This window comes from Entelurus aequoreus, linkage group LG01 (genome assembly GCF_033978785.1).
Source record: "Entelurus aequoreus isolate RoL-2023_Sb linkage group LG01, RoL_Eaeq_v1.1, whole genome shotgun sequence".
Lineage (NCBI taxonomy): Eukaryota > Metazoa > Chordata > Actinopteri > Syngnathiformes > Syngnathidae > Entelurus > Entelurus aequoreus.
In genome coordinates this window covers 18,626,306-18,650,562 of record NC_084731.1, presented here as the reverse complement: position 1 = coordinate 18,650,562, position 24,257 = coordinate 18,626,306, and the positions used below count along the sequence as shown (strand labels likewise).

Here is a 24,257-nt window from a genome sequence, read left to right as displayed (position 1 = left end):
GACTCTCTGGGAGGGGATCACTTGTAAAAAAGGATACAATTTCTTTTGATACAGTACATGTTTTTTGTCCAACAGGACATTTGTGTACCACTCAATGTTTAAATACATCTTTGGAACAATTGATGCTTTTAAAGACAGACACATAGCTTCAAGGTTGAGAAGTTTCAGGCCCCCATATTCATACTCTTTGTACAAAACCTTTCTTTTAATCTTTTCTGGTTTGCCGTTCCAGACAAAATCGAAGACCCTCCGCTCATAAATCTTAAAAAAGTTTTGTGATGGAGCTGGTAATGACAAAAACAAATAAATAAATTGAGGAATAATTAACGAGTTGGCAATAGCCATTTTACCATACAAGGTTAGGGATTTCCCTTTCCATAATTGCATAATTTTGTCCAGCTTTCTTAGTCGATTATCATACTTTACTGAGCCTAGATCTTCCAGATTTTCTGGGACAACAACACCAAGTATGTTAACTGGTCCATCTGTCCACAAAACAGGCACTTTGCATTCCATTCGAAAGGACGTTCCCTTTAGATTTCCGATCCTTAACATTTTACATTTATCATAATTAAGCTTAAGGCCAGATTGCTGTGAAAATATGTCCAAAAGATTAAGAAGGTTCCGCAAACAATGAGGAAAAATCTTATCTTTGTGAATCAGCCTTTTCTGACATGAACTTCATCAAGAACAAACACAGAACACGCCTCACTGATGCACATCTGCAAGACTCACTCAGAGTTGCAGTGTCAAGTTACACACCAGAGTACAACACACTAGTTAACAGCATGCAATGCCAGGCTTCCCACTAACTGACAAAGAAACAGATAACAGATTTGGTGTCCAGTTCAAAGTGTGACATGATTTAAAAATTTGAGAGTTTACTTTTGTATTTTACATGAGTTATTATTTGTACAAACATGGTGCAAAATAAATCATGATTTGTTAAAAAATGTTAGTGGCTAGCTAGTTAAAATGGGATATTGTGATTTCACAAGACTGTCTTAGAAGTGATCATTTGAAAATGTGCAATTTGAAAAATGTGCACTTAGAGAAAATATAAAAATAAAGTGTTGCATATTGATATTTATCTGTTTCTATATATGTTTATTGTGAGAAATCATTAAGATGATCAGTGTTTCCACAAAGATAAATATAATTAATTATTAATAATAACAGAGTTAAAGGTAAATTGAGCAAATTGGCTACTTCTGGCAATTTATTTAAGTGGTTATCAAACTGGTAGCCCTTCGCATTAATCAGTACCCAAGAAGTAGCCCTTGGTTTCAAAAAGGTTGGTGACCCCTGGGCTAATATATGGATTTAATAAAAGAGTTTTAAAAAACAAAACAAAACAAGCATATACATTGAGTTTTATAGTTTGTGCCAGGGCACCGTCTTTTGGATGAGTTTGTTCACTGCAGGTGCTGCAGTGTCCTTCCATTTAGTGCTTTCAACCGGAAGTAGCGTGTCGTTCAGTCTTCTAGTCCAGTGTTTTTCAACTAATGTGCCGGAATACAGTCTGGTGTGCTGTGAGAGGTTATGAAATTTCACCTAATCGGGTTAAAAAAATTTTTTGTACACAAGTAATTATAATCCGTAAATAATGTGCCGTTGTTTGAGTGTCTGTACTGTCTAGTGCTCAGGCAGAGTAACCACGTTATACTCTTCCATATCAGTAGGTGGCAGCAGGTAGCTAATTGCTTTGTAGATGTCGCGAACACGTCGTATCGTGATCACAATATGCAGACGACAGCGGGAAGGAACGTGCACATAAAAAGGTATCTTATGCTTAAACCAAAAAGAAAAGGCATTGAAGCTTAGGCATGGCTATGCAAAACAAAACCAAAACTGAACTGGCGGCAAAGTAAACAAAACACAAAATGCTGGACGACAGGAAAGACTTACTGTGGAGCAGAGACGGCGTCCACAAAGTACATCCGTACATGACATGACAATCAACAATGTCCCCGCAAAGAAGGAAAGCGTCCGCACAACTTAAATAGTCTGGATTGCGAAAACAAAGCAGGTGTGGAGAATAGCGCTCAAGGAAGACATGAAACTGCAACAGGAAAATACCAAAAAAAAACAGGAAAAAACACCAAAATAGGAGCGCAAGACAATAACTAAAACACTACACACAGGTTAACACAAAGAAACTCCAAATAAGTCACAGTGTGATGTGGCAGGTGGTGACAGTACACCTACTTTGAGACAAGAGCTATAGTGATGCATGCTTGGTTATGGTTTAAATTCATATCCAACAATTGCGAGAACGACTTTTTATTGTCAATATCGGCTACTGAGTTTCGTTTTTTTAAGGATTTCTGCTGGTGGTGTGCCTCAGGATTTTTTCAGTGAAAAAAATGTGCCTTGGCTCAAAAAAGTTTGAAAAACACTGTTCTAGTCGTCCACAGCGTTTCTACACGTATGAATTCTTCATTCATAACTCCAAACAAAGTTTGTAAGTTTTACAGTATAATTAAAAACTGTTTATACTTACTAAACCGTCCCATGTGTGATGTCTGTAGTGTTTTAATGCATATTTGCACGTGCTAGCGCAGGGGTCGGCAACCCAAAATGTTGAAAGAGCCATATTGGACCAAAAATACAAAAACAAATCTGTCTGGAGCCGCAAAAAATGAAAAGCCTGTGTCATGAGATATACATTGAATTAAGAGCACTTAAGGGAAACTAAATGACCACAAATATACCTAAAAATGAGGCATAATGATGCAATATGTACATATAGCTAGCCTAAATAGCATGTTAGCATCGATTAGCTTGCATTAATGCAATGGCCAAATATGCCTGATTAGCACTCCACACAAGTCAACATCAACAAAACTCACCTGTGTGCATTCACGCACAACGTTAAAAGTTTGGTGGACAAAATGAGACAGAAAAAGAAGCAACATGAAACACGCCCTAGAAAGTCGGAGAAAGTTATACATGTAAACAAACTACGGTGAGTTCAAGGACCGCCAAAATTAGTAGGACAAAACGGCGCTCGCCAAATACTCGAATCAGTGAAGCATGTTTAATATAAACAGTGTGATTTATAACAATTAGGGAGGTTTGTGTCATGTTTGTCCTCCTACAGAAACATTATTAAAACAAAAAATATATTTTTCCCCTCATCTTTTTCCATAATTCATACATTTTTGAAAAAGCTCCAGAGAGCCACTAGGGCGGCGCTAAAGAGCGGCTCTAGAGCCGCGAGTTGCCGACCCCCGTGCTAGCGTAATGTAATCGCTAGCTCAATAGCTAACACTTTTACGTGTGTCTGTGTAAGATTAAATCACAATGGCATTCTTTTTGTGTTGTTTAAGGCACAACACGATTAAAAAAGCCCTTACAAATGCAAACGCCACAACACAACAACTTAATACCACAACACAATACATTTAGACCACAACATTAAGCCACAATAATATTACATTGCGTGACAACACAACAACTTTTGTAAAAGCCCCTACGCCACAACACAACCATACGCCACAACACAACATGATGAAGCCACAATACAACAACATTAAGTGACAACACCAAAACTTTCAGCCACAATAGGATTGCAAAAGCCACCACAAATGCAAACACTACAACAAAACAACATAAAGCCACAACACGCTTATAAAAGCCACTACAAATGCAAACGCCACAACACAACAACTTAATGCCACAACACAAAAGATATAGACCGCAACACTTTGCCACAATAACATCACATTGCGTGATAACACAACAACTTTTGTAAAAGCCCCTACACAACAACCATACGCCACAACACAACAAGATATAGCCACAATACAACAACATTAAATGACAACACAACAACTTTAAGCCACAACACAATTATTGAAGCCACTATAAATGCAAACGCCAACACACAACAATTTAATGCCAAAACACAATAACTTTGTAGTCAAATATATAACATTAAGTGATAACACAACAACCTTACGCCACAACAAAACAAGATAAAGCCAAAATACAACAACATTAAGTGGCAACACAACACATTTCAGCCACAGCACAATTGCAAAAGCTGTAACAAATGCAAAGTTGCAAAAGTCACAACACAACGACATAAAGCCACAACACAATGTCATTGTGGGACAACACAACAACTTTCAACCACAACAAAAGCCACTACAAATCCAAACACCACAACACATTAACTTCATGCCACAACACAAAAACCTAAAACCACAACATAAAGTCACAATATTATAACATTATGCGACAACACGATTGCAAACGCTGTAACAAACGCAAAGTTGCAAACGTCTCAACACTACATAAAGCCACAACACAACCACATTAAGCCACAATACAACAACATTGCACGACAACACAACATTTTTCAGCCACGATAGGATTGCAAAAGCCACCACAAATGCACACACCCCAACAAAACAACACAAAGCCACAATGCAACTTTAAGGCACAACACGATTATAAAAGCCACTACAAATGCAAACGCCACAACACAACAACTTAACGCCACAACACAACACATTTAGACCACAACATTAAGCCACAATAATATTACATTGCATGATAACACAACAACTTTTGTAAAAGCCCCTACGCCACAACACAACAAAATAAAGCCAGGATAAAACAACATTAAGTGACAACACAACAACTTTCCGCCACAACACGATTGCAAAAGCCATTACAATTGCAAACACCACAAAACAACATCTTTACGCCACAACATAACAACACTAAGCCACAATACAACAACGTTGATCGACAACTGAAGTGAGAGTGGGCCAAATTCTCGTGGCTGAGGTGTAAAGTTTCGGAAGAACAAAGTTAGCAACGTAAGTGAAGGTAAGTTGTTGCGATCCGCTGTCACTTGTGTTGTGGCTTGTGTTTTTGTGTTGTGACAATTGCATTATTTGTGGCTAGGGATGTCCGATAATGGCTTTTTGCCGATATCCGATATTCCGATATTGTCCAACTCTTTAATTACTGATACCGATATCAACCGATACTGATATATACAGTCGTGGAATTAACACATTATTATGCCTAATTTGGACAACCAGGTATGGTGAAGATAAGGTCCTTTTTAAAAAAAAATATAAAATAAAATAAGATAAATAAATTAAAAACATTTTCTTGAATAAAAAAGAAAGTAAAACAATATAAAAACAGTTGCATAGAAACTAGTAATTAATGAAAATGAGTAAAATTAACTGTTAAAGGTTAGTACTATTAGTAGACCAGCAGCACGCACAATCATGTGTGCTTACGGACTGTATCCCTTGCAGACTGTATTGATATATATTGATATATAATGTAGGAACCAGAATATTATTAACAGAAAGAAACAACCCTTTTGTGTGAATGAGTGTGAATGGGGGAGGGAGTTTTTCTGGGTTGATGCACTAATTGTAAGTGTATCTTGTGTTTTTTATGTTGATTTAATAAATAAAAAAATAAATAAAAAACGATACTGATAATAACAAAAACGATACCGATAATTTCCGATATTACATTTTAAAGCATTTATCGGCTTGTGGCTTTTGTAATTTTTTTGTGGCTAAAAGTTGTTGTGTTGTGGCGTTTGCAGTTGTTGTGACCTTTCTAGGCCACCGTACCACATACACATTAACAAAGAACATCACTGTGGGGGGAGTAGTAGTCAGCGCTGCCTACAGGAGGAAAAGTCACCGCCGCTGTCCATGGATACTGAGGACGAGCACCATCGGGCAGGGGCGGGGGCATGTGCTGACGGCGAGACACGGCTGGCAGGTGATTGGATTTCACAGGTGGTACGTGTTAATCTAATCATCTGTTGTCTTTAACAGTAAGCGGCCGGGAGCAGAAAGAGAGAGAGAGGGTACGGACGTGACTGAAAATGGTCAACGTCAAAATGTTTATGAAATGTCACAGTCGGGTGTGATTTACCATGTGTTACCGTGTGTGTGTCTGTGTGTGTTACCATGAATTGACTAACGTGGACCCCGACTTAAACAAGTTGAAAAACTTATTCGGGTGTTACCATTTAGTGGTCAATTGTACGGAATATGTACTGTACTGTGCAATCTACTAATAAAAAGTTTCAATCAATCAATTTCTGGAAGTTATTATGCCATAGATATTGCAGGGACCTTCACAAAACCACATACTTTACTGAAAAACTAGAAAAGGATCCAACAAGGGCCATTTGAAGATATAACGGTTTGACTAAGTCGTCATTAAAATGATGACCAAATTGCAAGCTAATAAAAATAACCATAAATAGTGTGGATGCTGCAATATGAGCAGATTTCCTTCATTTGAACACGCTTACCATGCGTTTGCAAACTGCGGTGACAAAGAACGACTAACCTGAGTGCTTTCTTTCGATTCATTTCCTCTGCTTTCTCCTTCTGAGCCAAGGTCAACGACTCCGCTTCAGCCAAATTATCCACCGCAATGGCCAGGAAGACATTCAGAAGAATGACTGGATGGATTGCGGTCAAAGAAAATACCAGCTTAGTGATTACGTGGGACGTTTGCATGTTTTGCAGAAAGGTACAGGTGTGACATTTGGCAACTTAACCCTTGTGCAATGTTCATATTGTTGTTACTCAGCCAGCGTTTGTGGGTCTGATGGACCCATTGCATCTGTTCAGTATTGTAACATACAAGTGTTTGATTGTGAGGCATTAAAAGCCACAACATGCAACGGGTCCATCAGACCCACAAACTGAGTAACAACAATATGAACGTTGCACGGAAAATGTCTCTGCCAGTTTCTGCATCCCACAGGGATTCTTCTTTTGTATTTCTTCACCCGCGGTTCCCACACAAGGTTGCAACATTGTTTGTCAACACTGTCTGCTCTCATTTTCTCTCACATTTGACCCTCTGATGTTCTGTGTACCTACACTCTGTCCTCCTCCTGTTTAGGCCTGCTGTGTGTGGGTGTGGGTGTGGTACACAGAACATCAATTTCCACACTTCTATTAGCCCCGGGTCCAGTGGACCCGGACATCTTATATGTAATAGAAGGTGTAGGTGGGGCTGTATGGTGTGTGGTCATTAAATATGTATTCTGATACATGTTCTTCACAGAAAATGAGCCAAAGTCAGTGAGTCTCAGTTTGAAAAATTAATTAATTGTATCATTTTTCTTTTAATAAAAATTTTAAACGGGTCCCACAGACCCGAACACCACACAAGGGTTAAAAAGGATACAGTTTCCACAAACAAACAGGATGATGAAGTAGATGCTGACGAGGATTCCGGGCATGCTGGGTCCTCCATGTGCCATAATGCCATCATACATTACAGCATTCCAGTCCTCGCCCGTCAGGATCTGAAACACAACGTAGGTGTGGGCATCACATACTAACCCCAGGCATTATATCAGGGGTGTCCAAACGGTGTATTTTTGACTCCTATGAATTGGTAGGCTATTGGAAGGATTTTGCCGGCCTCGTGTGGAGGTCGATGGAATAATTAGTTCACAACCACAAGTTTATTTCCAAGTGTACAAGCACAGCATCATGTTATATGACCCGATCCAAACAACTTTTCCCACTCATGGTGTAAACCAGGGGTGTCTAAACTTTTTCCTCTGAGGGCCGCACACTGAAAAATCAAAGCAAGCGGGGGCCATTTTGATATTTTTTTATTTTAAAAACCAATACAATATATGTATAAAAAATATACATTTAGGCCGCCACTCAGGCTTGATCCCAGGGATCCCAAAGGGTTTTGGTCAAAAAAATATTAAATATGTGTCATTATTCGGTATTATTATTTTTATTATTATTCAAGTTTTAAATCCCTAGATCAACATTAGGTCTATCTGTCAATATAACGTTTTTAAAGATTTAAGTCGTATGCTCTTTTTTGTGAAAGAAAACCCTGTTTTTTAATGGAAAAAACACAAAATATTCATTATTTTCACCCAATAAAATTTTTAAGTGGAATATTTCAGATTATATAATAATTGGAGCCTTAAAAAGGTCAATAACTCATAACACCATTGATTTTAATTCATTATTATTTTTTGAGCGATGACACTTAAAAACAAATCACACAAAAATGATTGGGGAACCAAAAGGGTCCTACTCATTAAAGTGTTAAAAAATAAATTATACATTTTTTTTACTGTTTAATTTTAACACAATAATCTCGAGATCAACTTCAGATCTATCCGTCAATTATAAGTTGTATTGTTGTTTATGTTTTTTGTTTGTTCGCTTTAGGCCCTTCTTTATAAAAAAAAAAAACAGCTACATTTTTTATATGGCAAACACAAAATATGCAAAAAAACATTTTCCTCAAAAAATATCTCAAAGTGCAATATTTAATGTGACGTAATTGGAGCCTTGGATAGGTCAATAATTCATAATAACATTGATTTTTTTATTTTTATTTATTTTTTATTTTTTCAAGATGGCGGCGCTCAAGGCAGCGGCTTCTTGCGAGCGCTCCTGGAAGTGTAGACCGATTTGGCAAAAATACCCCTCAATTCAGTCAATTTCATGGCTGGCTCACAGCGTGTTCACTCCGTGATCACTTACGACCGACATACGATTCTGGATGTGGAGAGATCGGGCCATTTTGGGCTGAAAGATGCGTGTACGGTGGACATACTCGCTAGCTTGGGAATTCTTTGCGAGCTACATCCAGCAGTGGCCTTTGAAGCAGCGGCGTCCACTACCAGCTGAGACCGTCAACGAAAGAGACGTAAGCGATGCGCTCGGAAGCAGAAGCGGGGGTGTCGGGCGGGGCTAACAACAAAGCTAAATGCGTTGTTGTTAGCGGGGCTAACGAAAAAGCTAAATGCTAATCCACAAAGAAGCGCTAATAAGGAGTCTGTTAAGCTAGAACTAGCCAGCGCCAGGCTGGATAATCCCTGCACACATAGCAATTCTCTTAGAATAATATACAACTCACATAATGTTTTTTCTGCGTCAGAGGTGGACATGCATTTTACTGAGGTGGCAAACAATCTAAAAATTCCTGTCATATCAATTCCTAGATATGGTCGAAATTATTTAAAGTGCACTACGCATAATAAACGTAACATTATTAATATTGCTACTATGGATACTTTCAACAAAAACTCCTCAAAACAGCCCACTACCTATAATATGGGCTTTTTAAACATAAGGTCATTGTCTTCCAAAACGTTATTAGTTAATGAAGTCATCAGAGACAACAATCTTGATGTCGTTGGTCTAGCCGAGACCTGGCTCAAACCAGACAATTTTTTGCGCTCGGTGAGGCGTCTCCTCCTGGCTATACGGGAACGCATATTGCCCGTCCCATTAAAAAGGGTGGGGGTGTTGCACTGATATACAACAAAAACTTTAGCCTTACCTCGGACCTAAATAATAAATATAACTCGTTTGAGGTGCTTACTGTGAAGTTTGTCACACCGCTGCCTCTGCACCTGGCTGTCATCTACCGCCCCCCAGGGCCCTATTCGGACTTTATCAATGAATTTTCAGAGTTCGTTGCTGATCTAGTGACGCACGCCGACAATATAATCATAATGGGAGACTTTAACATCCATATGAATACCCCATCGGACCCTCCATGCGTGGCGCTCCAGACTATAATTGATAGCTGTGGTCTTACACAAATAATTAATGAACCCACGCATCGCAACGGTAATACGATAGATCTAGTGCTTGTCAGGGGTGTCACCACCTCTAAATTTACGATACTCCCGTACACTAAAGTAATGTCCGATCATTACCTTATAAAATTCGAAGTTCTGACTCATTGTCAACAAACTAATAATAATAATAATGACTACTATAGCAGCCGCAACATTAATGCTGCCACAACGACGACTCTTACTGACCTACTGCCTTCGGTAATGGCACCATTCCCAAATTATGTGGGCTCTATTGATAACCTCACTAACAGCTTTAACGACCCCCTGCGCGACACCATTGATAGTGTAGCACCGCTAAGGCTAAAAGGGGCCCCTAAAAGGCGTACCCCATGGTTTACAGAAGAAACTAAAGCCCAGAAATTATCATGTAGAAAGCTGGAACGCAAATGGCGTGCGACTAAACTTGAGGTTTTCCATCAAGCATGGAGTGATAGTTTAATAACTTATAAACGCATGCTTACCTCAGCTAAAGCTAAATATTACTCAAATCTCATCCACCTCAACAAAAATGATCCTAAATTTTTGTTTAGTACAGTAGCATCGCTAACCCAACAAGGGACTCCTCCCAGTAGCTCCACCCACTCAGCAGATGACTTTATGAATTTCTTTAATAAGAAAATTGAAGTCATTAGAAAAGAGATTAAAGACAATGCATCTCAGCTACAACTGGGCTCTATTAACACAGATACGACTATATATACGACGGACACTGCCCTCCAAAATAGTTTCTCTCTCTTTGATGAAATAACATTGGAGGAATTGTTAAAATGTGTAAATGGGACAAAACAAACAACATGTTTACTTGACCCAATTCCTGGGAAACTTATCAAGGAGCTTTTTGTTTTATTAGGTCCATCAGTGTTAAATATTATAAACTTATCACTTTCCTCTGGTACTGTTCCCCTAGCATTCAAAAAAGCGGTTATTCATCCTCTACTCAAAAGACCTAACCTCGATCCTGACCTCATGGTGAACTACCGGCCGGTGTCCCACCTTCCGTTTATCTCGAAAATTCTCGAAAAAATTGTCGCACAGCAGCTAAATGAACACTTAGCGTCTAACAATCTCTGTGAACCTTTTCAATCCGGTTTCAGGGCAAATCACTCTACGGAGACAGCCCTCGCAAAAATGACTAATGATCTATTGCTAACGATGGATTCTGATGCGTCATCTATGTTGCTGCTTCTTGATCTTAGCGCCGCTTTCGATACTGTTGATCATAATATTTTATTAGAGCGTATCAAAACGCGTATTGGGATGTCAGACTTAGCCTTGTCTTGGTTTAACTCTTATCTTACTGACAGGATGCAGTGTGTCTCCCATAACAATGTGACCTCGGACTATGTTAAGGTAACGTGCGGAGTTCCCCAGGGTTCGGTTCTTGGCCCTGCACTCTTTAGTATTTACATGCTGCCGCTAGGTGACATCATACGCAAATACGGTGTTAGCTTTCACTGTTATGCGGATGACACCCAACTCTACATGCCCCTAAAGTTGACCAACACGCCGGATTGTAGTCAGCTGGAGGCGTGTCTTAATGAAATGGATGTCCGCTAACTTTTTGCAACTCAACGCTAAGAAAACGGAAATGCTGATTATCGGTCCTGCTCAACACCGACATCTATTTAATAATACCACCTTAACATTTGACAACCAAACAATTAAACAAGGCGACTCGGTAAAGAATCTGGGTATTATCTTCGACCCAACTCTCTCGTTTGAGTCGCACATTAAGAGTGTTACTAAAACGGCCTTTTTCATCTCCGTAATATCGCTAAAATACGTTCCATTTTGTCCACAAGCGAAGCTGAGATCATTATCCATGCGTTCGTTACATCTCGTCTCGATTACTGTAACGTTTTATTTTCGGGCCTCCCTATGTCTAGCATTAAAAGATTACAGATGGTACAAAATGCGGCTGCTAGACTTTTGACAAAAACAAGAAAGTTTGATCATATTCGCCTATACTGGCTCACCTGCACTGGCTTCCTGTGCACCTAAGATGCGACTTTAAGGTTTTACTACTTATGTATAAAATACTACACGGTCAAGCTCCTGCCTATCTTGCGGATTGTATTGTACCATATGTCCCGGCAAGAAATCTGCGTTCAAAGAACTCCGGCTTATTAGTGATTCCCAGAGCCCAAAAAAAGTCTGCGGACTATAGAGCGTTTTCTATTCGGGCTCCAATACTATGGAATGCCCTCCCGGTAAAAGTTAGAGATGCTACCTCAGTAGAAGCATTTAAGTCCCATCTTAAAACTCATTTGTATACTCTAGCCTTTAAATAGACTCCCTTTTTAGACCAGTTGATCTGCCATTTCTTTTCTTTTCTTTTCTACTCTGCTCCGGGGTGGACCGCTAGCCTGTTCATCGGATTGGGACATCTCTACGCTGCTGACCCGTCTCCGCTCGGGATGGTTCCTGCTGGCCCCACCATGGACTGGACTTTCGCTGATGTGTTGGACTTTCACAATATTATGTCAGACCCACTCGACATCCATTGCTTTCGGTCTCCCCTAGGGGGGGGGGGGGGTTACCCACATATGCGGTCCTCTCCAAGGTTTCTCATAGTCATTCACATTGACGTCCCACTGGGGTGAGTTTTCCTTGCCCGTATGTGGGCTCTGTACAGAGGACGTCGTTGTGGCTTGTACAGCCCTTTGAGACACTTGTGATTTAAGGCTATATAAATAAACATTGATTGATTGATTGATTGATTGATTTTGATTCATTATTATTTTTTAAAGAAAGAAACAGCCTGCATGGCAGCTTTGTGTTATTAGAGTAAACATTGCAACATTTTCTTGTTACATTTCACCTGTTTGGTCTTTCATACCACTTTTTATGTTTTTAATTTTTTTAATCGTATTTTAAAATGGGCCGTGAGGCCGTTAAAAAATGACCTGCGGGCCGCAAATGGCCCCCGGGCCGCAATTTGGATATCCCTGGTGTAAACTAACTATATCCAACAAATAAAGTCAACACACGATCGCACATAACACACCTCCTGCACATTAAACTTTGTGGACATTATAAAACACGTATATATCATTTGAAATTACACATACCGTATTTTCCGGACTACAAGGCATACTTAAAATCTTTTTTTTTTCCTGTTGGGTACCGAATATATATAGGTTAGGTCAGAAAAAACACAAAGGCTATATCATCCCTACAAGCCTGTTTCGCAGGTTTCCCTGCTTTATAAAATCCCCTGACGGGGGAAACCTGCGAAACAGGCTTGTAGGGATGATATAGCCTTTGTGTTTTTTCTGACCTAAGGTATATTCCACTCTACCCCGGTGTTGAGCACTGTATAACGGACAAACCACAGAAACCTTGACTATATATATATATATATATATATATATATATATATATATATATATATATATATATATATATATATATATTTATTATTCTGCACCTGCGGTTCCCACACAAGGTTGCAACACTGTTTGTCAACACTGTCTGCTCTCATTTTCTCGCACATTTGACCCTCTGATGTTGATAATATATATATATATATATATATATATATATATATATATATATATATATATATATATATATATATATATATATATATATATATATATATATATACAGGCCGAAAGTTTGGACACACCTTCTCATTCAATGTGTTTTCTTTATTTTCATGAATATTTACATTGTAGATTGTCACTGAAGGCATCAAAACTATGAATGAACACATGTGGAGTTATGTACTTAACAAAAAAAGGTGAAATAACTGCAAACATGTTTTATATTCTAGTTTCTTCAAAATAGCCACCCTGTGCTCTGATCACTGCTTTGCACACTCTTGGCATTCTCTCGATGGGCTTCAAGAGGTAGTCACCTGAAATGGTTTTCACAATCTACAATGTAAATAGTCATGAAAATAAAGAAAACACATTGAAATGAGAAGGTGTGTCCAAACTTTTGGCCTGTACTCTATATACTGTATGTATATATTGTTACTTTACATGCAGTTGGCTTTTGGCCCTTGGCCAAATTTTTTTAGCCCAATGCGGACCTCGAGTCAAAAAGTTTGGACACCCCTGCATTATATAATTATAGCGATACTGTTGACATATTGGAAGAATACCCCCACGGTACATTACCTCTACAACTGAACAAGAGCAAACTTCAAATGTAACAAAATTATGTGTGATTTAAATGCAATATACAAATAAGTAAGTTGAATATAATATACATCAAAATTAAACAATATTGTGCATTTAAAAAAAAACTAGAAGAATATTTGACACCCAAATGTTTGTGTACCTGAAAAACGGTGATCAGGGCCTGGGGGAAGCTATCAAACGTGCTGCGAGGCTTTGCTTGGTTGGGAAAGTTGAACTTCCCTCCAAACACTTGCATACCCAGCAGGGAAAATATGACAATAAAGAGAAAGAGGAGAAGCAGCAAGCAGGCAATGGAGCGAGTTGAGTTCAGGAGAGAAGCCACCAGGTTACTCAGAGACGTCCAGTGTCTAAGGCACACAAGAGCAGTTCAGCAGCTTGGTCACTCAGGCAGCACCAATGAACTCTAACACTATTTACATTCGGTTCAAAAGAGGACTGGATGTGGAAGTAAAATATTTCAAATCATTGATTACATTTTCTCATGCAGGGAGCTGATACCAAATCCGATTGAGCACGGCTGGATTGGATCAAGAGCCAAATCACAGAACTGACATACAGCATTGATCACAGGCTGAGGACAGTTCATTCAGTAATGTCCTACCGATTATCCATCCATCCATCCATCTTCTTCCGCTTATCCGAGGTCAGGTCGCAGGGGAAGCAGCCTAAGCAGGGAAGCCCAGACCTTCCTCTCCCCAGCCACTTCGTCCAGCTCTTCCCGGGGGATCCTGAGGCGTTCCCAGGCCAGCCGGGAGACAAAGTCTTCCCAACGTGTCCTGGGTCTTCCCCGTGGCCTCCTACCGGTCGGACGTTCCCTAAACACCTCCCTAGGGAGGTGTTCGAGTGGCATCCTGACCAGATGCCCGAACCACCTCATCTGGCTCCTCTGGATGTGGAGGAGCAGCGGCTTTACTTTGAGCTCCCCCCGGATGGCAGAGCTTCTCACCCTATCTCTAAGGGAGAGACCCGCCACCCGACGGAGAAAACTCATTTCGGCCGCTTGTACCGGTGATCTTGTCCTTTCGGTCACAACCCAAAGCTCATGAGCATAGGTGAGGATGGGATGGGATGGGTTCAAGTACCTAGGAGTCTTGTTCACGAGTGAGGGAAGAGTGGATCGTGAGATCGACAGGCGGATCGGTGCGGCGTCTTCAGTAATGCGGACGCTGTATCGATCCGTTGTGGTGAAGAAGGAGCTGAGTCGGAAGGCAAAGCTGTCAATTTACTGGTCGATCTACGTTCCCATCCTCACCTATGGTCATGAGCTTTGGGTTATGACCGAAAGGACCGATTATCTCGTTCACAGTTAAACGTATAAGCATGTATCCAGGGGGCGCCGGCAGGAATTCTGGGTCCCATGAAAACCATTACAATGGGCCCCCTAGGCAGCTGATTATTTTTTGTAGGCCCCTGTCATTCGTGGGTCCTTGGAATTGTCCTAACTTAGCACATTCATACCGGTTGACTTTGGGCCCCCTGGAATGGTAGCCCATCAATCACATGGAAACATATTGCACCGTAAAGACCACATACAATTGATATTTTAGACTGAACCAAATATGTATTCTTTTAGAATGTGGGCGCAAACCAGGGAAGAAAACAAAATCTGGAAAAAGGCTGCGGATATTCTAATTCATCCAAGTCATTGTATTCCCAGGGCATTGAATCGATCACAACAGGAGCAGTGCCTTCTGAGTAGAGATGGGTACCTTAAACATTTGAATCCATTCGGTACCCAACGGTCCCGATTTTTGGTACTTTTGTGTCTTCAAATCTCAATTTGTTTAACATTTTACACTGAGCTGTGCTGTCCAGTTGTCCAGTCTTATTTTCTTACTGTTAGAATAATTGTTTCTAAATTATCACAAAAACTTTGTGTTACATTGAGGGTCTGGTGAGAAGACAAAAGCTGTCTTTGAAACCTACCAAGAGTAAGGCTCGTAAAACTCCACTGGGTAGGGGGAAAGCAAGATGAAGGTGTTTCATGTATGGTAATCAACAGAAAGATATTGTTCTAACCCAAGGACTTCAAAGCGGAGAGATGGCAGGATCTGCCCAATTTCCAGACAAACTCTTTTTGAACTATTTTATGGACCTCTTTTTGAAGTATTTTACAAACTATTTTTGAACTATTTTATGGACCTCTTTTTGAACTATTTTACGAACTCTTTTTGAACTGACCTTTTCTGTGAATTGTTTACGACCTTTTCTGTGAACTTTTTGCGACCTTTGTCCTTTGGAAACAGTGGTCGGGGAGGGTCCAAAATAAAAGAAGTAGGCGTGCAATCTTTTGGCAGAGCGTGCTGAGCTACTGCACAAGGGTACAGTGTACAAGGGTACAGTGTACAGACGACTCTCCTCAATATTGAGTCCAAATTGAATTCTGTCTCTGTTTAATTATTTGCCTCTTGTCTTGTTTAATAGATGTCATCAGTATTTGAACCTGACACTTACACTTCTGTGTCTCATTTACTTTGGAGGGTCACTGCCGTCCACTGACCAAAAACAGTTTTTAATCATCTCAGAAATATTTCTAAAGTGATAAATTTGCTCTCAAAATTGGATCTCGAAATGGTCAATCACGCGTTCTTTTCATCTCGTATTGACTGTTGCAATTCTCTCTTCAACAAGTCAATGCTAAAGAGACTTCTGCTGCCCAAACTATTGACCGGTGCTGAACCGTTCTGATCGTATGGATTGAACAAATTAATGTTGTGCCTGGATCGTATCGGCAACCACAAATTATGAATTGAATCATTGTTCAAACTAATTGTTACACCCCTAGCTCTTATAATAGTACTGACTTAGTACTCATCCCTATTTTGAGACAATTGTAACAGCTCAGTTGCGAATTATCCAATGCCCTAAAAAAATCAGGAAAATGCAAACTCCAAACAATAGCCAGTATCAAACCCTGAACCTTCTTGTTGTGCTAACCAGTCATTCACTGTTTTACTTCTTCTCTGCGGCCCTCTGTTTAGCCTCAGATCTTCAAGGTAATGACAAGGAGCGAGCAGTGTGGTAACATTGTAGGATTTGAGGACGTTACAAGAAAATATCATGCAGTGTTTACCTGGTGACTTTGAGCAAGCGTAACAGCCGGATGCAGCGGAGCACCGAGATGCCCATTACCGACATGATGTTCATTTGTACGAGGATGAGCTCCATGATGCCAGTGGACACCACGAAGCAGTCAAAGCGATTGAAGAGAGACATGAAGTACGAAGACAAGCCAAGAGCGTACATCTTCATGAACATCTCCAGAGAAAACATGAATAGAAGGAGATTATTGGCGTTGTCTGTTGATCGATGTTGGGGTTTTTTTTAGCCCACAATACCAATTGTGATGCCCAGAAGGAAAAGAATGAAAAGAGGAGGGTTATTCAACTAGATTTGTAATACTGCACCCAATTTGATATAGCACGCTGGGGTCTGACCTTGCCAGTTTGAGAGCCTTTCTGACTGCTTGTGGTGTTCTGTTGCAATGGCAAGCGTATTGAAGAAGACCAGCATGATCACCCACCAGTAGAAAAGTTTGGACTTGACATACACCCGACATTTACGGCGTAACCAGCGATTCCACTTGCGAGCCACTTTACTGTGCAAGGGAGAAGACAAACAATTAGATTCAGTTGATTATATTCGTTCATACTTGCCAACCTTGAGACCTCCGAATTCGGGAGATGGGGGAAGGGGGGGTGTTGAGGGCGTGGTTGGGGGTGCGGGATTGAGGTGCAGGCAGCATACCCTTTCCCCTTCGAACTTTTCTGGATGAAATGAAATTCTTTTGGAACTTGCAAGCATATTTCTTCTTCTTACTCGTCGTCGCCATGTCTCTTCTTCGTTCTTCTGCTTCGTCTCCTTCTGAGCTCCAAAAGCCGTAGATGTTATTGTAGCATCCCAGAAGAGTTAGTGCTGCAAAGGATTGTGGGTATTTGTTCTGTTGTGTTTATGTTGTGTTACGGTGCGGATGTTCTCCCGAAATGTGTTTGTCATTTTTGTTTGGTTGTTTGGTGTGGGTTCACAGTGTGGCGCATTTTAGTAACAGTGTTAAAGTTGTTTATACGTCCACCGTCAGTGTGACATGTATGGCTGTTGACCAAGTATGCCTTGCAGTATCATTAAACCAGTTAAAAGATCATGCAACGTGTCAGCGGTTCTTGCAATCTTCGAGTAAAGACCATTGTTAAACCCGTCCAACGCTACATTATTACGTGACTGGGCCGGTACGCTGTTTATATGGAGGAAAAGCGGGCGCCTGGACAGCATGCGGCTGTTAAGGGGTGAAGGTTTCAGGTGAGAGAGGACGTTAAAGGCAGTGTCTTTAAGGCACGCCCCCAATATTGTTGTCCGGGTGGAAATCGGGAGAAATTCGGGAGAATCGTTGCCCCGGGAGATTTTTGGGAGGGGCACTGAAATTCGGGAGTCTCCCGGGAAAATCGGGAGGGTTGGCAAGTATGTGTTCGTTCCTGTCACCAGAAAGAAGAGGTGGGGGGTGGAGGAAAATGCCACTACTTACTAGTAATATATTATCAATTGCATCGTGTCCATTTTCCCAGCACTCCCTGCCTCCGATCCGCCATTTTCAGCAGGGAGCAGACCTGAATAAAAAAAAAAATTAAAATGAGCATCATTGAGTGTAATTTGTTTTAGCAAGATGTGAGTGGTGGCTTACCACAAAACGTTTAACTAAAGTTGGGAAAAACACATTCTTGATTGGAGGAGAGTTTCAAAATCTGAGCAAGTTAGTACTTTTCACAGAAAACCCTTGTTGTTAGCATATTTCTAGCTTTTCTCTGTAAAACTGTACATACATTGTGGCGGACACTAGGACCCAGGTCTCACACCCAGTAGGCCTGAGGCGAGGGCGTGACTTAATTAGTTCAGGCGTGCAATATAGAGGCACCTTTAAGCCATACTTGCCAACCTTGAGACCTCTGAATTTAGGAGATTGGGGGGGGGGGGGGGGGGGGGGTTGAGGTAGGCGGGGTTGGTAGGGGCGGGGTTTGGTGGTAGCGGGGGTGTATATTGTAGCCCGGAAGAGTTAGGGCTGCAAGAGATTCTGGGTATTTGTTCTGTTGTGTTTATGTTGTGTTACGGTGCGGATGTTCTCCCGAAATGTGTTTGTCATTCTTGTTTGGTGTGGGTTCACAGTGTGGCGCATATTTGCAACAGTGTTAAAGTTGTTTATACGGCAACCCTCAGTGTGACCTGTATGGCTGTTGACTAAGTATGTCTTGCAGTCACTAACGTGTGTCTGCAGAAGCCGCATACAACATTAAGGGGGATGAGTATATTTATAGCTAGAATTCACTGAAATTCAAGTATTTTTGTATATATATATATATATATATATATATATATATATATATATATATATATATATATATAAGCGGTAGAAAATGAATGGATGATATATATATATATATATATATATATATATATATATATATATATATATATATATATATATATATATATATATCAGTAATAACACAGTTGTTCCATTAACTGTACTGTACTTGCTGCTTACTTAAAAAAAAATGACACTTACCTTTCACTATTTGAGTAGCCTTTATTCTGCCATTTGAGTACTGGCGAGCGATCTCTGAATCCGGGAACATATCCTTCACGGATTTGTTGAAAGCATCCGCAAATGAGAACGGGATGTTGCTTGCAGCTATCAGCATAGCCATCTTTGTCTCGGCATATGTTACACTGAAATTCTTGTTTCCAATCATTTTGGAACTTGCAAGCGTACTTCTTCTTCTTACTCGTCCTCGCCATGACTGTCTCTTCTTCGTTCTTCTGCTTCGTCTCTGTTATATTTTTGGACATTACTACTTGCCGTAGTTTTGAAGCAATGCATGATGGGAATCCGGATGTTGTGTGTCAGTGTATTAAGGTGCCGGCTGGAATAAACACACGCTGAGAAATAGCTCCGTGCCTGCCTACTTTATGGGTTATAGATAAACCTATGGATAACGGAGACATATATAATAGTCTCCTTCTTGTTGTGTGTGCAGTTGTGCACTGAGCTCCAAAAGCCGTAGATGTTATGTGACTGGGCCGGCACGGGTGAAAATCGGGAGAAATTCGGGACAATGGTTGTCCCGGGAGATTTTCGGGAGAGGCACTGAAATTCGGGAGTCTCCCGGAAAATTCGGGAGGGTTGGCAACGTAGGCAATTCGAGATTAAAGACGTGTTTGGAAAAGCAACCGAGTGTTTCCTCAAACCGCCGCATTGGTGGCATCCGCAACTGCCACAACATGGCAACCGGATACAACTATTTCACATCCGATACGATAGTGATATTGTTTTAATGTCTGGAATCCATTATATTGGGGGTGCATCCTGCTGTGATCCTTCATGACTATTTTGGTTTTGTGTTGTATTATTCCTGCGTTTGGTGTTTGTTTACATTTTTGGAAGCTAAAGTGGCATCAATTGGGGCAGCCTCTATTTGGATGTTGCACAGATTGGTGCTCTCCACCAAAAGGGATGCCCCCAGCTGTCACGATTGGGTCGCATACTACTGCGTGGATCGTTCTCCCAAGATGTTGTTTTGTTTGTTTTTTGTTTAGTTTTTTTTGCTCTATGCTTTTGAACCTGTAAAGCACTTTGGTCCAATTTAAAAATTGTTGTAAACATGCTATATAAATAAAGTTGCCTGAACCCACACCTTGCCTTGCCAAGATGCAGACGGAACTCCGGAGGCAAGGTGCGGGCAAGGAAATGATTTATTTTCCATAAATCATGCAGGATACAAACAAAACAAGCGTGCCTATAGAACGGGAAGCTAACGGAGTCGCTAACAAGGAAAGCTAAGCATATGAACAAGAAAACAAAAGTCAAAGCTTAGATAATCAAGAATCAAGAATACTCAACGTGACGTGTTGCATGAAGCAAATAAGGAAGCCAGACTGAGTGTGGCGAACAACGGGAATAAGTAGCTCTTTGATTAGTGTGCAAAAGGTGAGTGTCCCGGACACTAATCAGAGGCAGGTGAAACTAGTCAGCACCCATGGTAACCAAAACACACAAACTCAAGGGCATAATTGCCAACGTTGAGACCTCTGATTCCGGGAGGTGGGGGGTGGGGTGGGGCGTGGTCGGGGGTGGGGTGGGGGCGGGGTGGGGGCGTGGTTGGGGGCGTGGTTAAGAGGGGAGAAGTATATTTACAGCTAGAATTCACCAACTCGAGTATTTCATATATATTTCATATATATACACTACCGTTCAAAAGTTTGGGGTCACATTGAAATGTCCTTATTTTTTAAGGAAAAGCACTGTACTTTTCAATGAAGATAACTTTAAACTAGTCTTAACTTTAAAGAAATACACTCTATACATTGCTAATGTGGTAAATGACTATTCTAGCTGCAAATGTCTGGTTTTTGGTGCAATATCTACATAGGTGTATAGAGGCCCATTTCCAGCAACTATCACTCCAGTGTTCTAATGGTACGATGTGTTTGCTCATTGGCTCACAAGGCTAATTGATGATTAGAAAACCCTTGTGCAATCATGTTCACACATCTGAAAACAGTTTAGCTCATTACAGAAGCTACAAAACTGACCTTCCTTTGAGCAGATTGAGTTTCTGGAGCATCACATTTGTGGGGTCAATTAAACGCTCAAAATGGCCAGAAAAAGAGAACTTTCATCTGAAACGCGACAGTCTATTCTTGTTCTTAGAAATTAAGGCTATTCCACAAAATTGTTTGGGTGACCCCAAACTTTTGAATGGTAGTGTATATATATATAAACATATATATATATATATATATATATATATATATATATATATATATATATATATATATATATATATATATATATATATATATATATATATATATATATATATATATATATATATATATATATATGTATATATATATATATACATATATATATATATATATATATATATACATATATATATATATATATATATATATATATATATATATATATATATATATATATATATATATATATATATATATGTATGAAATAGTGAAGTGAAGTGAATTACATTTATATAGCGCTTTTTCTCAAGTGACTCAAAGCGCTTTACATTGTGAAACCCAATATCTAAGTTACATTTAAACCAGTGTGGGTGGCACTGGGAGCAGGTGGGTAAAGTGTCTTGCCCAAGGACACTACGGCAGTGACTAGGATGGGGAAGCGGGGATCGAACCTGCAACCCTCAAGTTGCTGGCACGGCCGCTCTACCAACCGAGCTATACCGTCTATACTTGACTTTCAGTGAATTCTAGCTATATATATATATTTGTATTTATTTATTTATTTATTTATTTTATTATACATATAAATAAAATAAATACTTGAATTTCAGTGTTCCGGTGGCTATCCAGTAGATGGCAGTGTTGTCCTGTTTAAGAGTGTCACAACATTGCTTTTTACGGCAGACGAACTGCTTTACGGTAGACGAAAACGTGACTGCTGTTGTTGTGTGTTGTTACCACGCTGGGAGGACGTTAATGAAACTGCCTAACAATAAACCCACATAAGAAACCAAGAACTCGCCCTTGATCATTCTACAGTTATAACGTGATTGGGCAGGCACGCTGTTTATATCATGGGAAAGCGGACGTGAAAACAGACTGTCGCCACTGTCCCCACTCAGGTCCACACGGGAGATTTTCGGGAGAAAATTTCTTCCGGGAGGTTTTCGGGAGAGGCGCTGAATTCCGGGAGTCTCCCGGAAAATCCGGGAGGGTTGGCAAGTATGCTCAAGGGTGTTGAAAACAGAACCGAGGGCGTCCAAAACTAAACAAAACATGATTCGGGCAACGGATCATGACACCAGCTACATATTTTGTGAAAGACAGAAAACCTTGCCCTTGTTATTAGAGGTCACTGAATATCAGACAAAAGATTGAAACCCCATTGCTGTATAGAGAAAGAAAATTGGGTGAAATATGCCACAATTTATGGGGAATATTAAAACTGTATAACAGGTTTGTGATGACACATCAGTTATATTGGGTTTTTAACCAATTACACGTGTATAGAGACAAGCATACTGTGGTCAAACTCCACAACCTGGCTTTGTCTTGATTGGTTCTGTTACTGATAGTCAATAACAGACTCACAGTTTACAAATACAAGTTCAGTCTGCTTAAAGCAGTATGGGTCATTAGCTTTGGTCTTTGTCTTAGTTGTGTTCTGTGTGCCTTACTCTGTCCCTCCTGGTCGTTGTCCATGATTTCAGCCTGAGTAATCCACTCCATGTATCCCTTCAGGTCCTCATCAAGCTGCTGGGTCTCCCTCAACTTCTGAAACTCTCCACGAGACTTCGCCTTCTCTCGCTCCTTGGTGAACTCGCTAGCAGGAACAAAGTCAACGTAAAGCTAAACCATACAAATACACCAAAACATATGAGGTTTTTTTTAGTGATTTCCTACCCGCTAAGCACACCAAGAACCAAGTTGAGCACGAAGTAGGAACCGACCAGGATGAGTGTGGTGAAAAAGATCCAAGGCCATTCCATTCCGATGGCGTCATTTACCTGTTATTGGAACACGTTCATGTCATGTTAACAAAGCCCAACAAAATAACTGTCAGTATTTTACGTGACAAAACTAAAAACAGTGTCTTCTTTCAGACTTATTACCCAATAGAGAACATCAGTCCATCCCTGTGTAGTGATACACTGGTACACGGTCAGCATTGAAAATCCCAGGTTATCAAAGTGAGTGATGCCATTATTTGGGCCGGGCCAACCAGCCCGACACTCTGTGCCATTGATGGTGCAACGCCGCCCGTTTCCCGCTTGGGCACACGGAGCGGGCTTCTCATTCTCCTCTGTAGCAACGATATCTGAGTATGAGGGAAATGGATTAGTCGTAGGTAAAGCCACGATTTGTAAAGTGGTAAAACCTTTGTCAAGGTAACTTATGGTTTTGAGCTATGTTCATCCAGAAAAGGCTACTAATCAACCGAAGTGGCTCTAAAGAAAATCACATTACCGTATTTTCGGACCATAGGGCGCACCGGATTATAAGGCGCACTGCCGATGAGCGGGTCTATTCAGGTCTTTCAGGATTATAAGGCGCATTAAAGGGGTCATATTATGATTTTTTTCTAAATTTAAAACACTTTCTTGTGGTCTGCATCAGTGTTTTTCACCAGACCGTGAGATACAGTCTGGTGTGCCGTGGGAGATTATCTAATTTCACCTATTTGAGTTAAAAATGTTTTTTACAAACCGGTAATTATAGTCTGCAAATGATGTGTTGTTGTTGAGTGTCGGTGCTGTCTAGAGCACATATCAGTAGGTGGCAGCCGGTAGCTAATTGTTTTGTAGATGTCGGAAACAGCGGGAGGCAGTGTGCAGGTAAAAAGGTGTCTAATGCTTTTTCGTGCAGGTAAAAAAGTGTCTAATGCTTAAACCGAAAATAAGCAAAAGGTGAGTGCCCCTAAGAAAAAG

At 40.3% G+C, this 24,257-nt stretch overlaps 1 protein-coding gene across 1 annotated transcript in view; it reads right to left on the bottom strand.

The window, feature by feature from the left end:
• LOC133648740 (dihydropyridine-sensitive L-type skeletal muscle calcium channel subunit alpha-1-like) overlaps positions 1 to 24,257 on the bottom strand; it is a 120,877-nt gene that overhangs the window by 75,084 nt on the left and 21,536 nt on the right. Inside the window, exons 6-14 of the mRNA XM_062045125.1 lie at positions 23,442 to 23,647; positions 23,233 to 23,336; positions 23,007 to 23,152; positions 18,314 to 18,395; positions 17,232 to 17,392; positions 16,868 to 17,093; positions 13,934 to 14,141; positions 7,201 to 7,321; positions 6,349 to 6,463 (exon numbers count right to left, since the gene is read on the bottom strand). Of these exons, the coding sequence (XP_061901109.1) occupies positions 6,349 to 6,463; positions 7,201 to 7,321; positions 13,934 to 14,141; positions 16,868 to 17,093; positions 17,232 to 17,392; positions 18,314 to 18,395; positions 23,007 to 23,152; positions 23,233 to 23,336; positions 23,442 to 23,647 (1,369 nt within the window). The remainder of the gene's footprint in view (positions 1 to 6,348; positions 6,464 to 7,200; positions 7,322 to 13,933; positions 14,142 to 16,867; positions 17,094 to 17,231; positions 17,393 to 18,313; positions 18,396 to 23,006; positions 23,153 to 23,232; positions 23,337 to 23,441; positions 23,648 to 24,257) is intronic.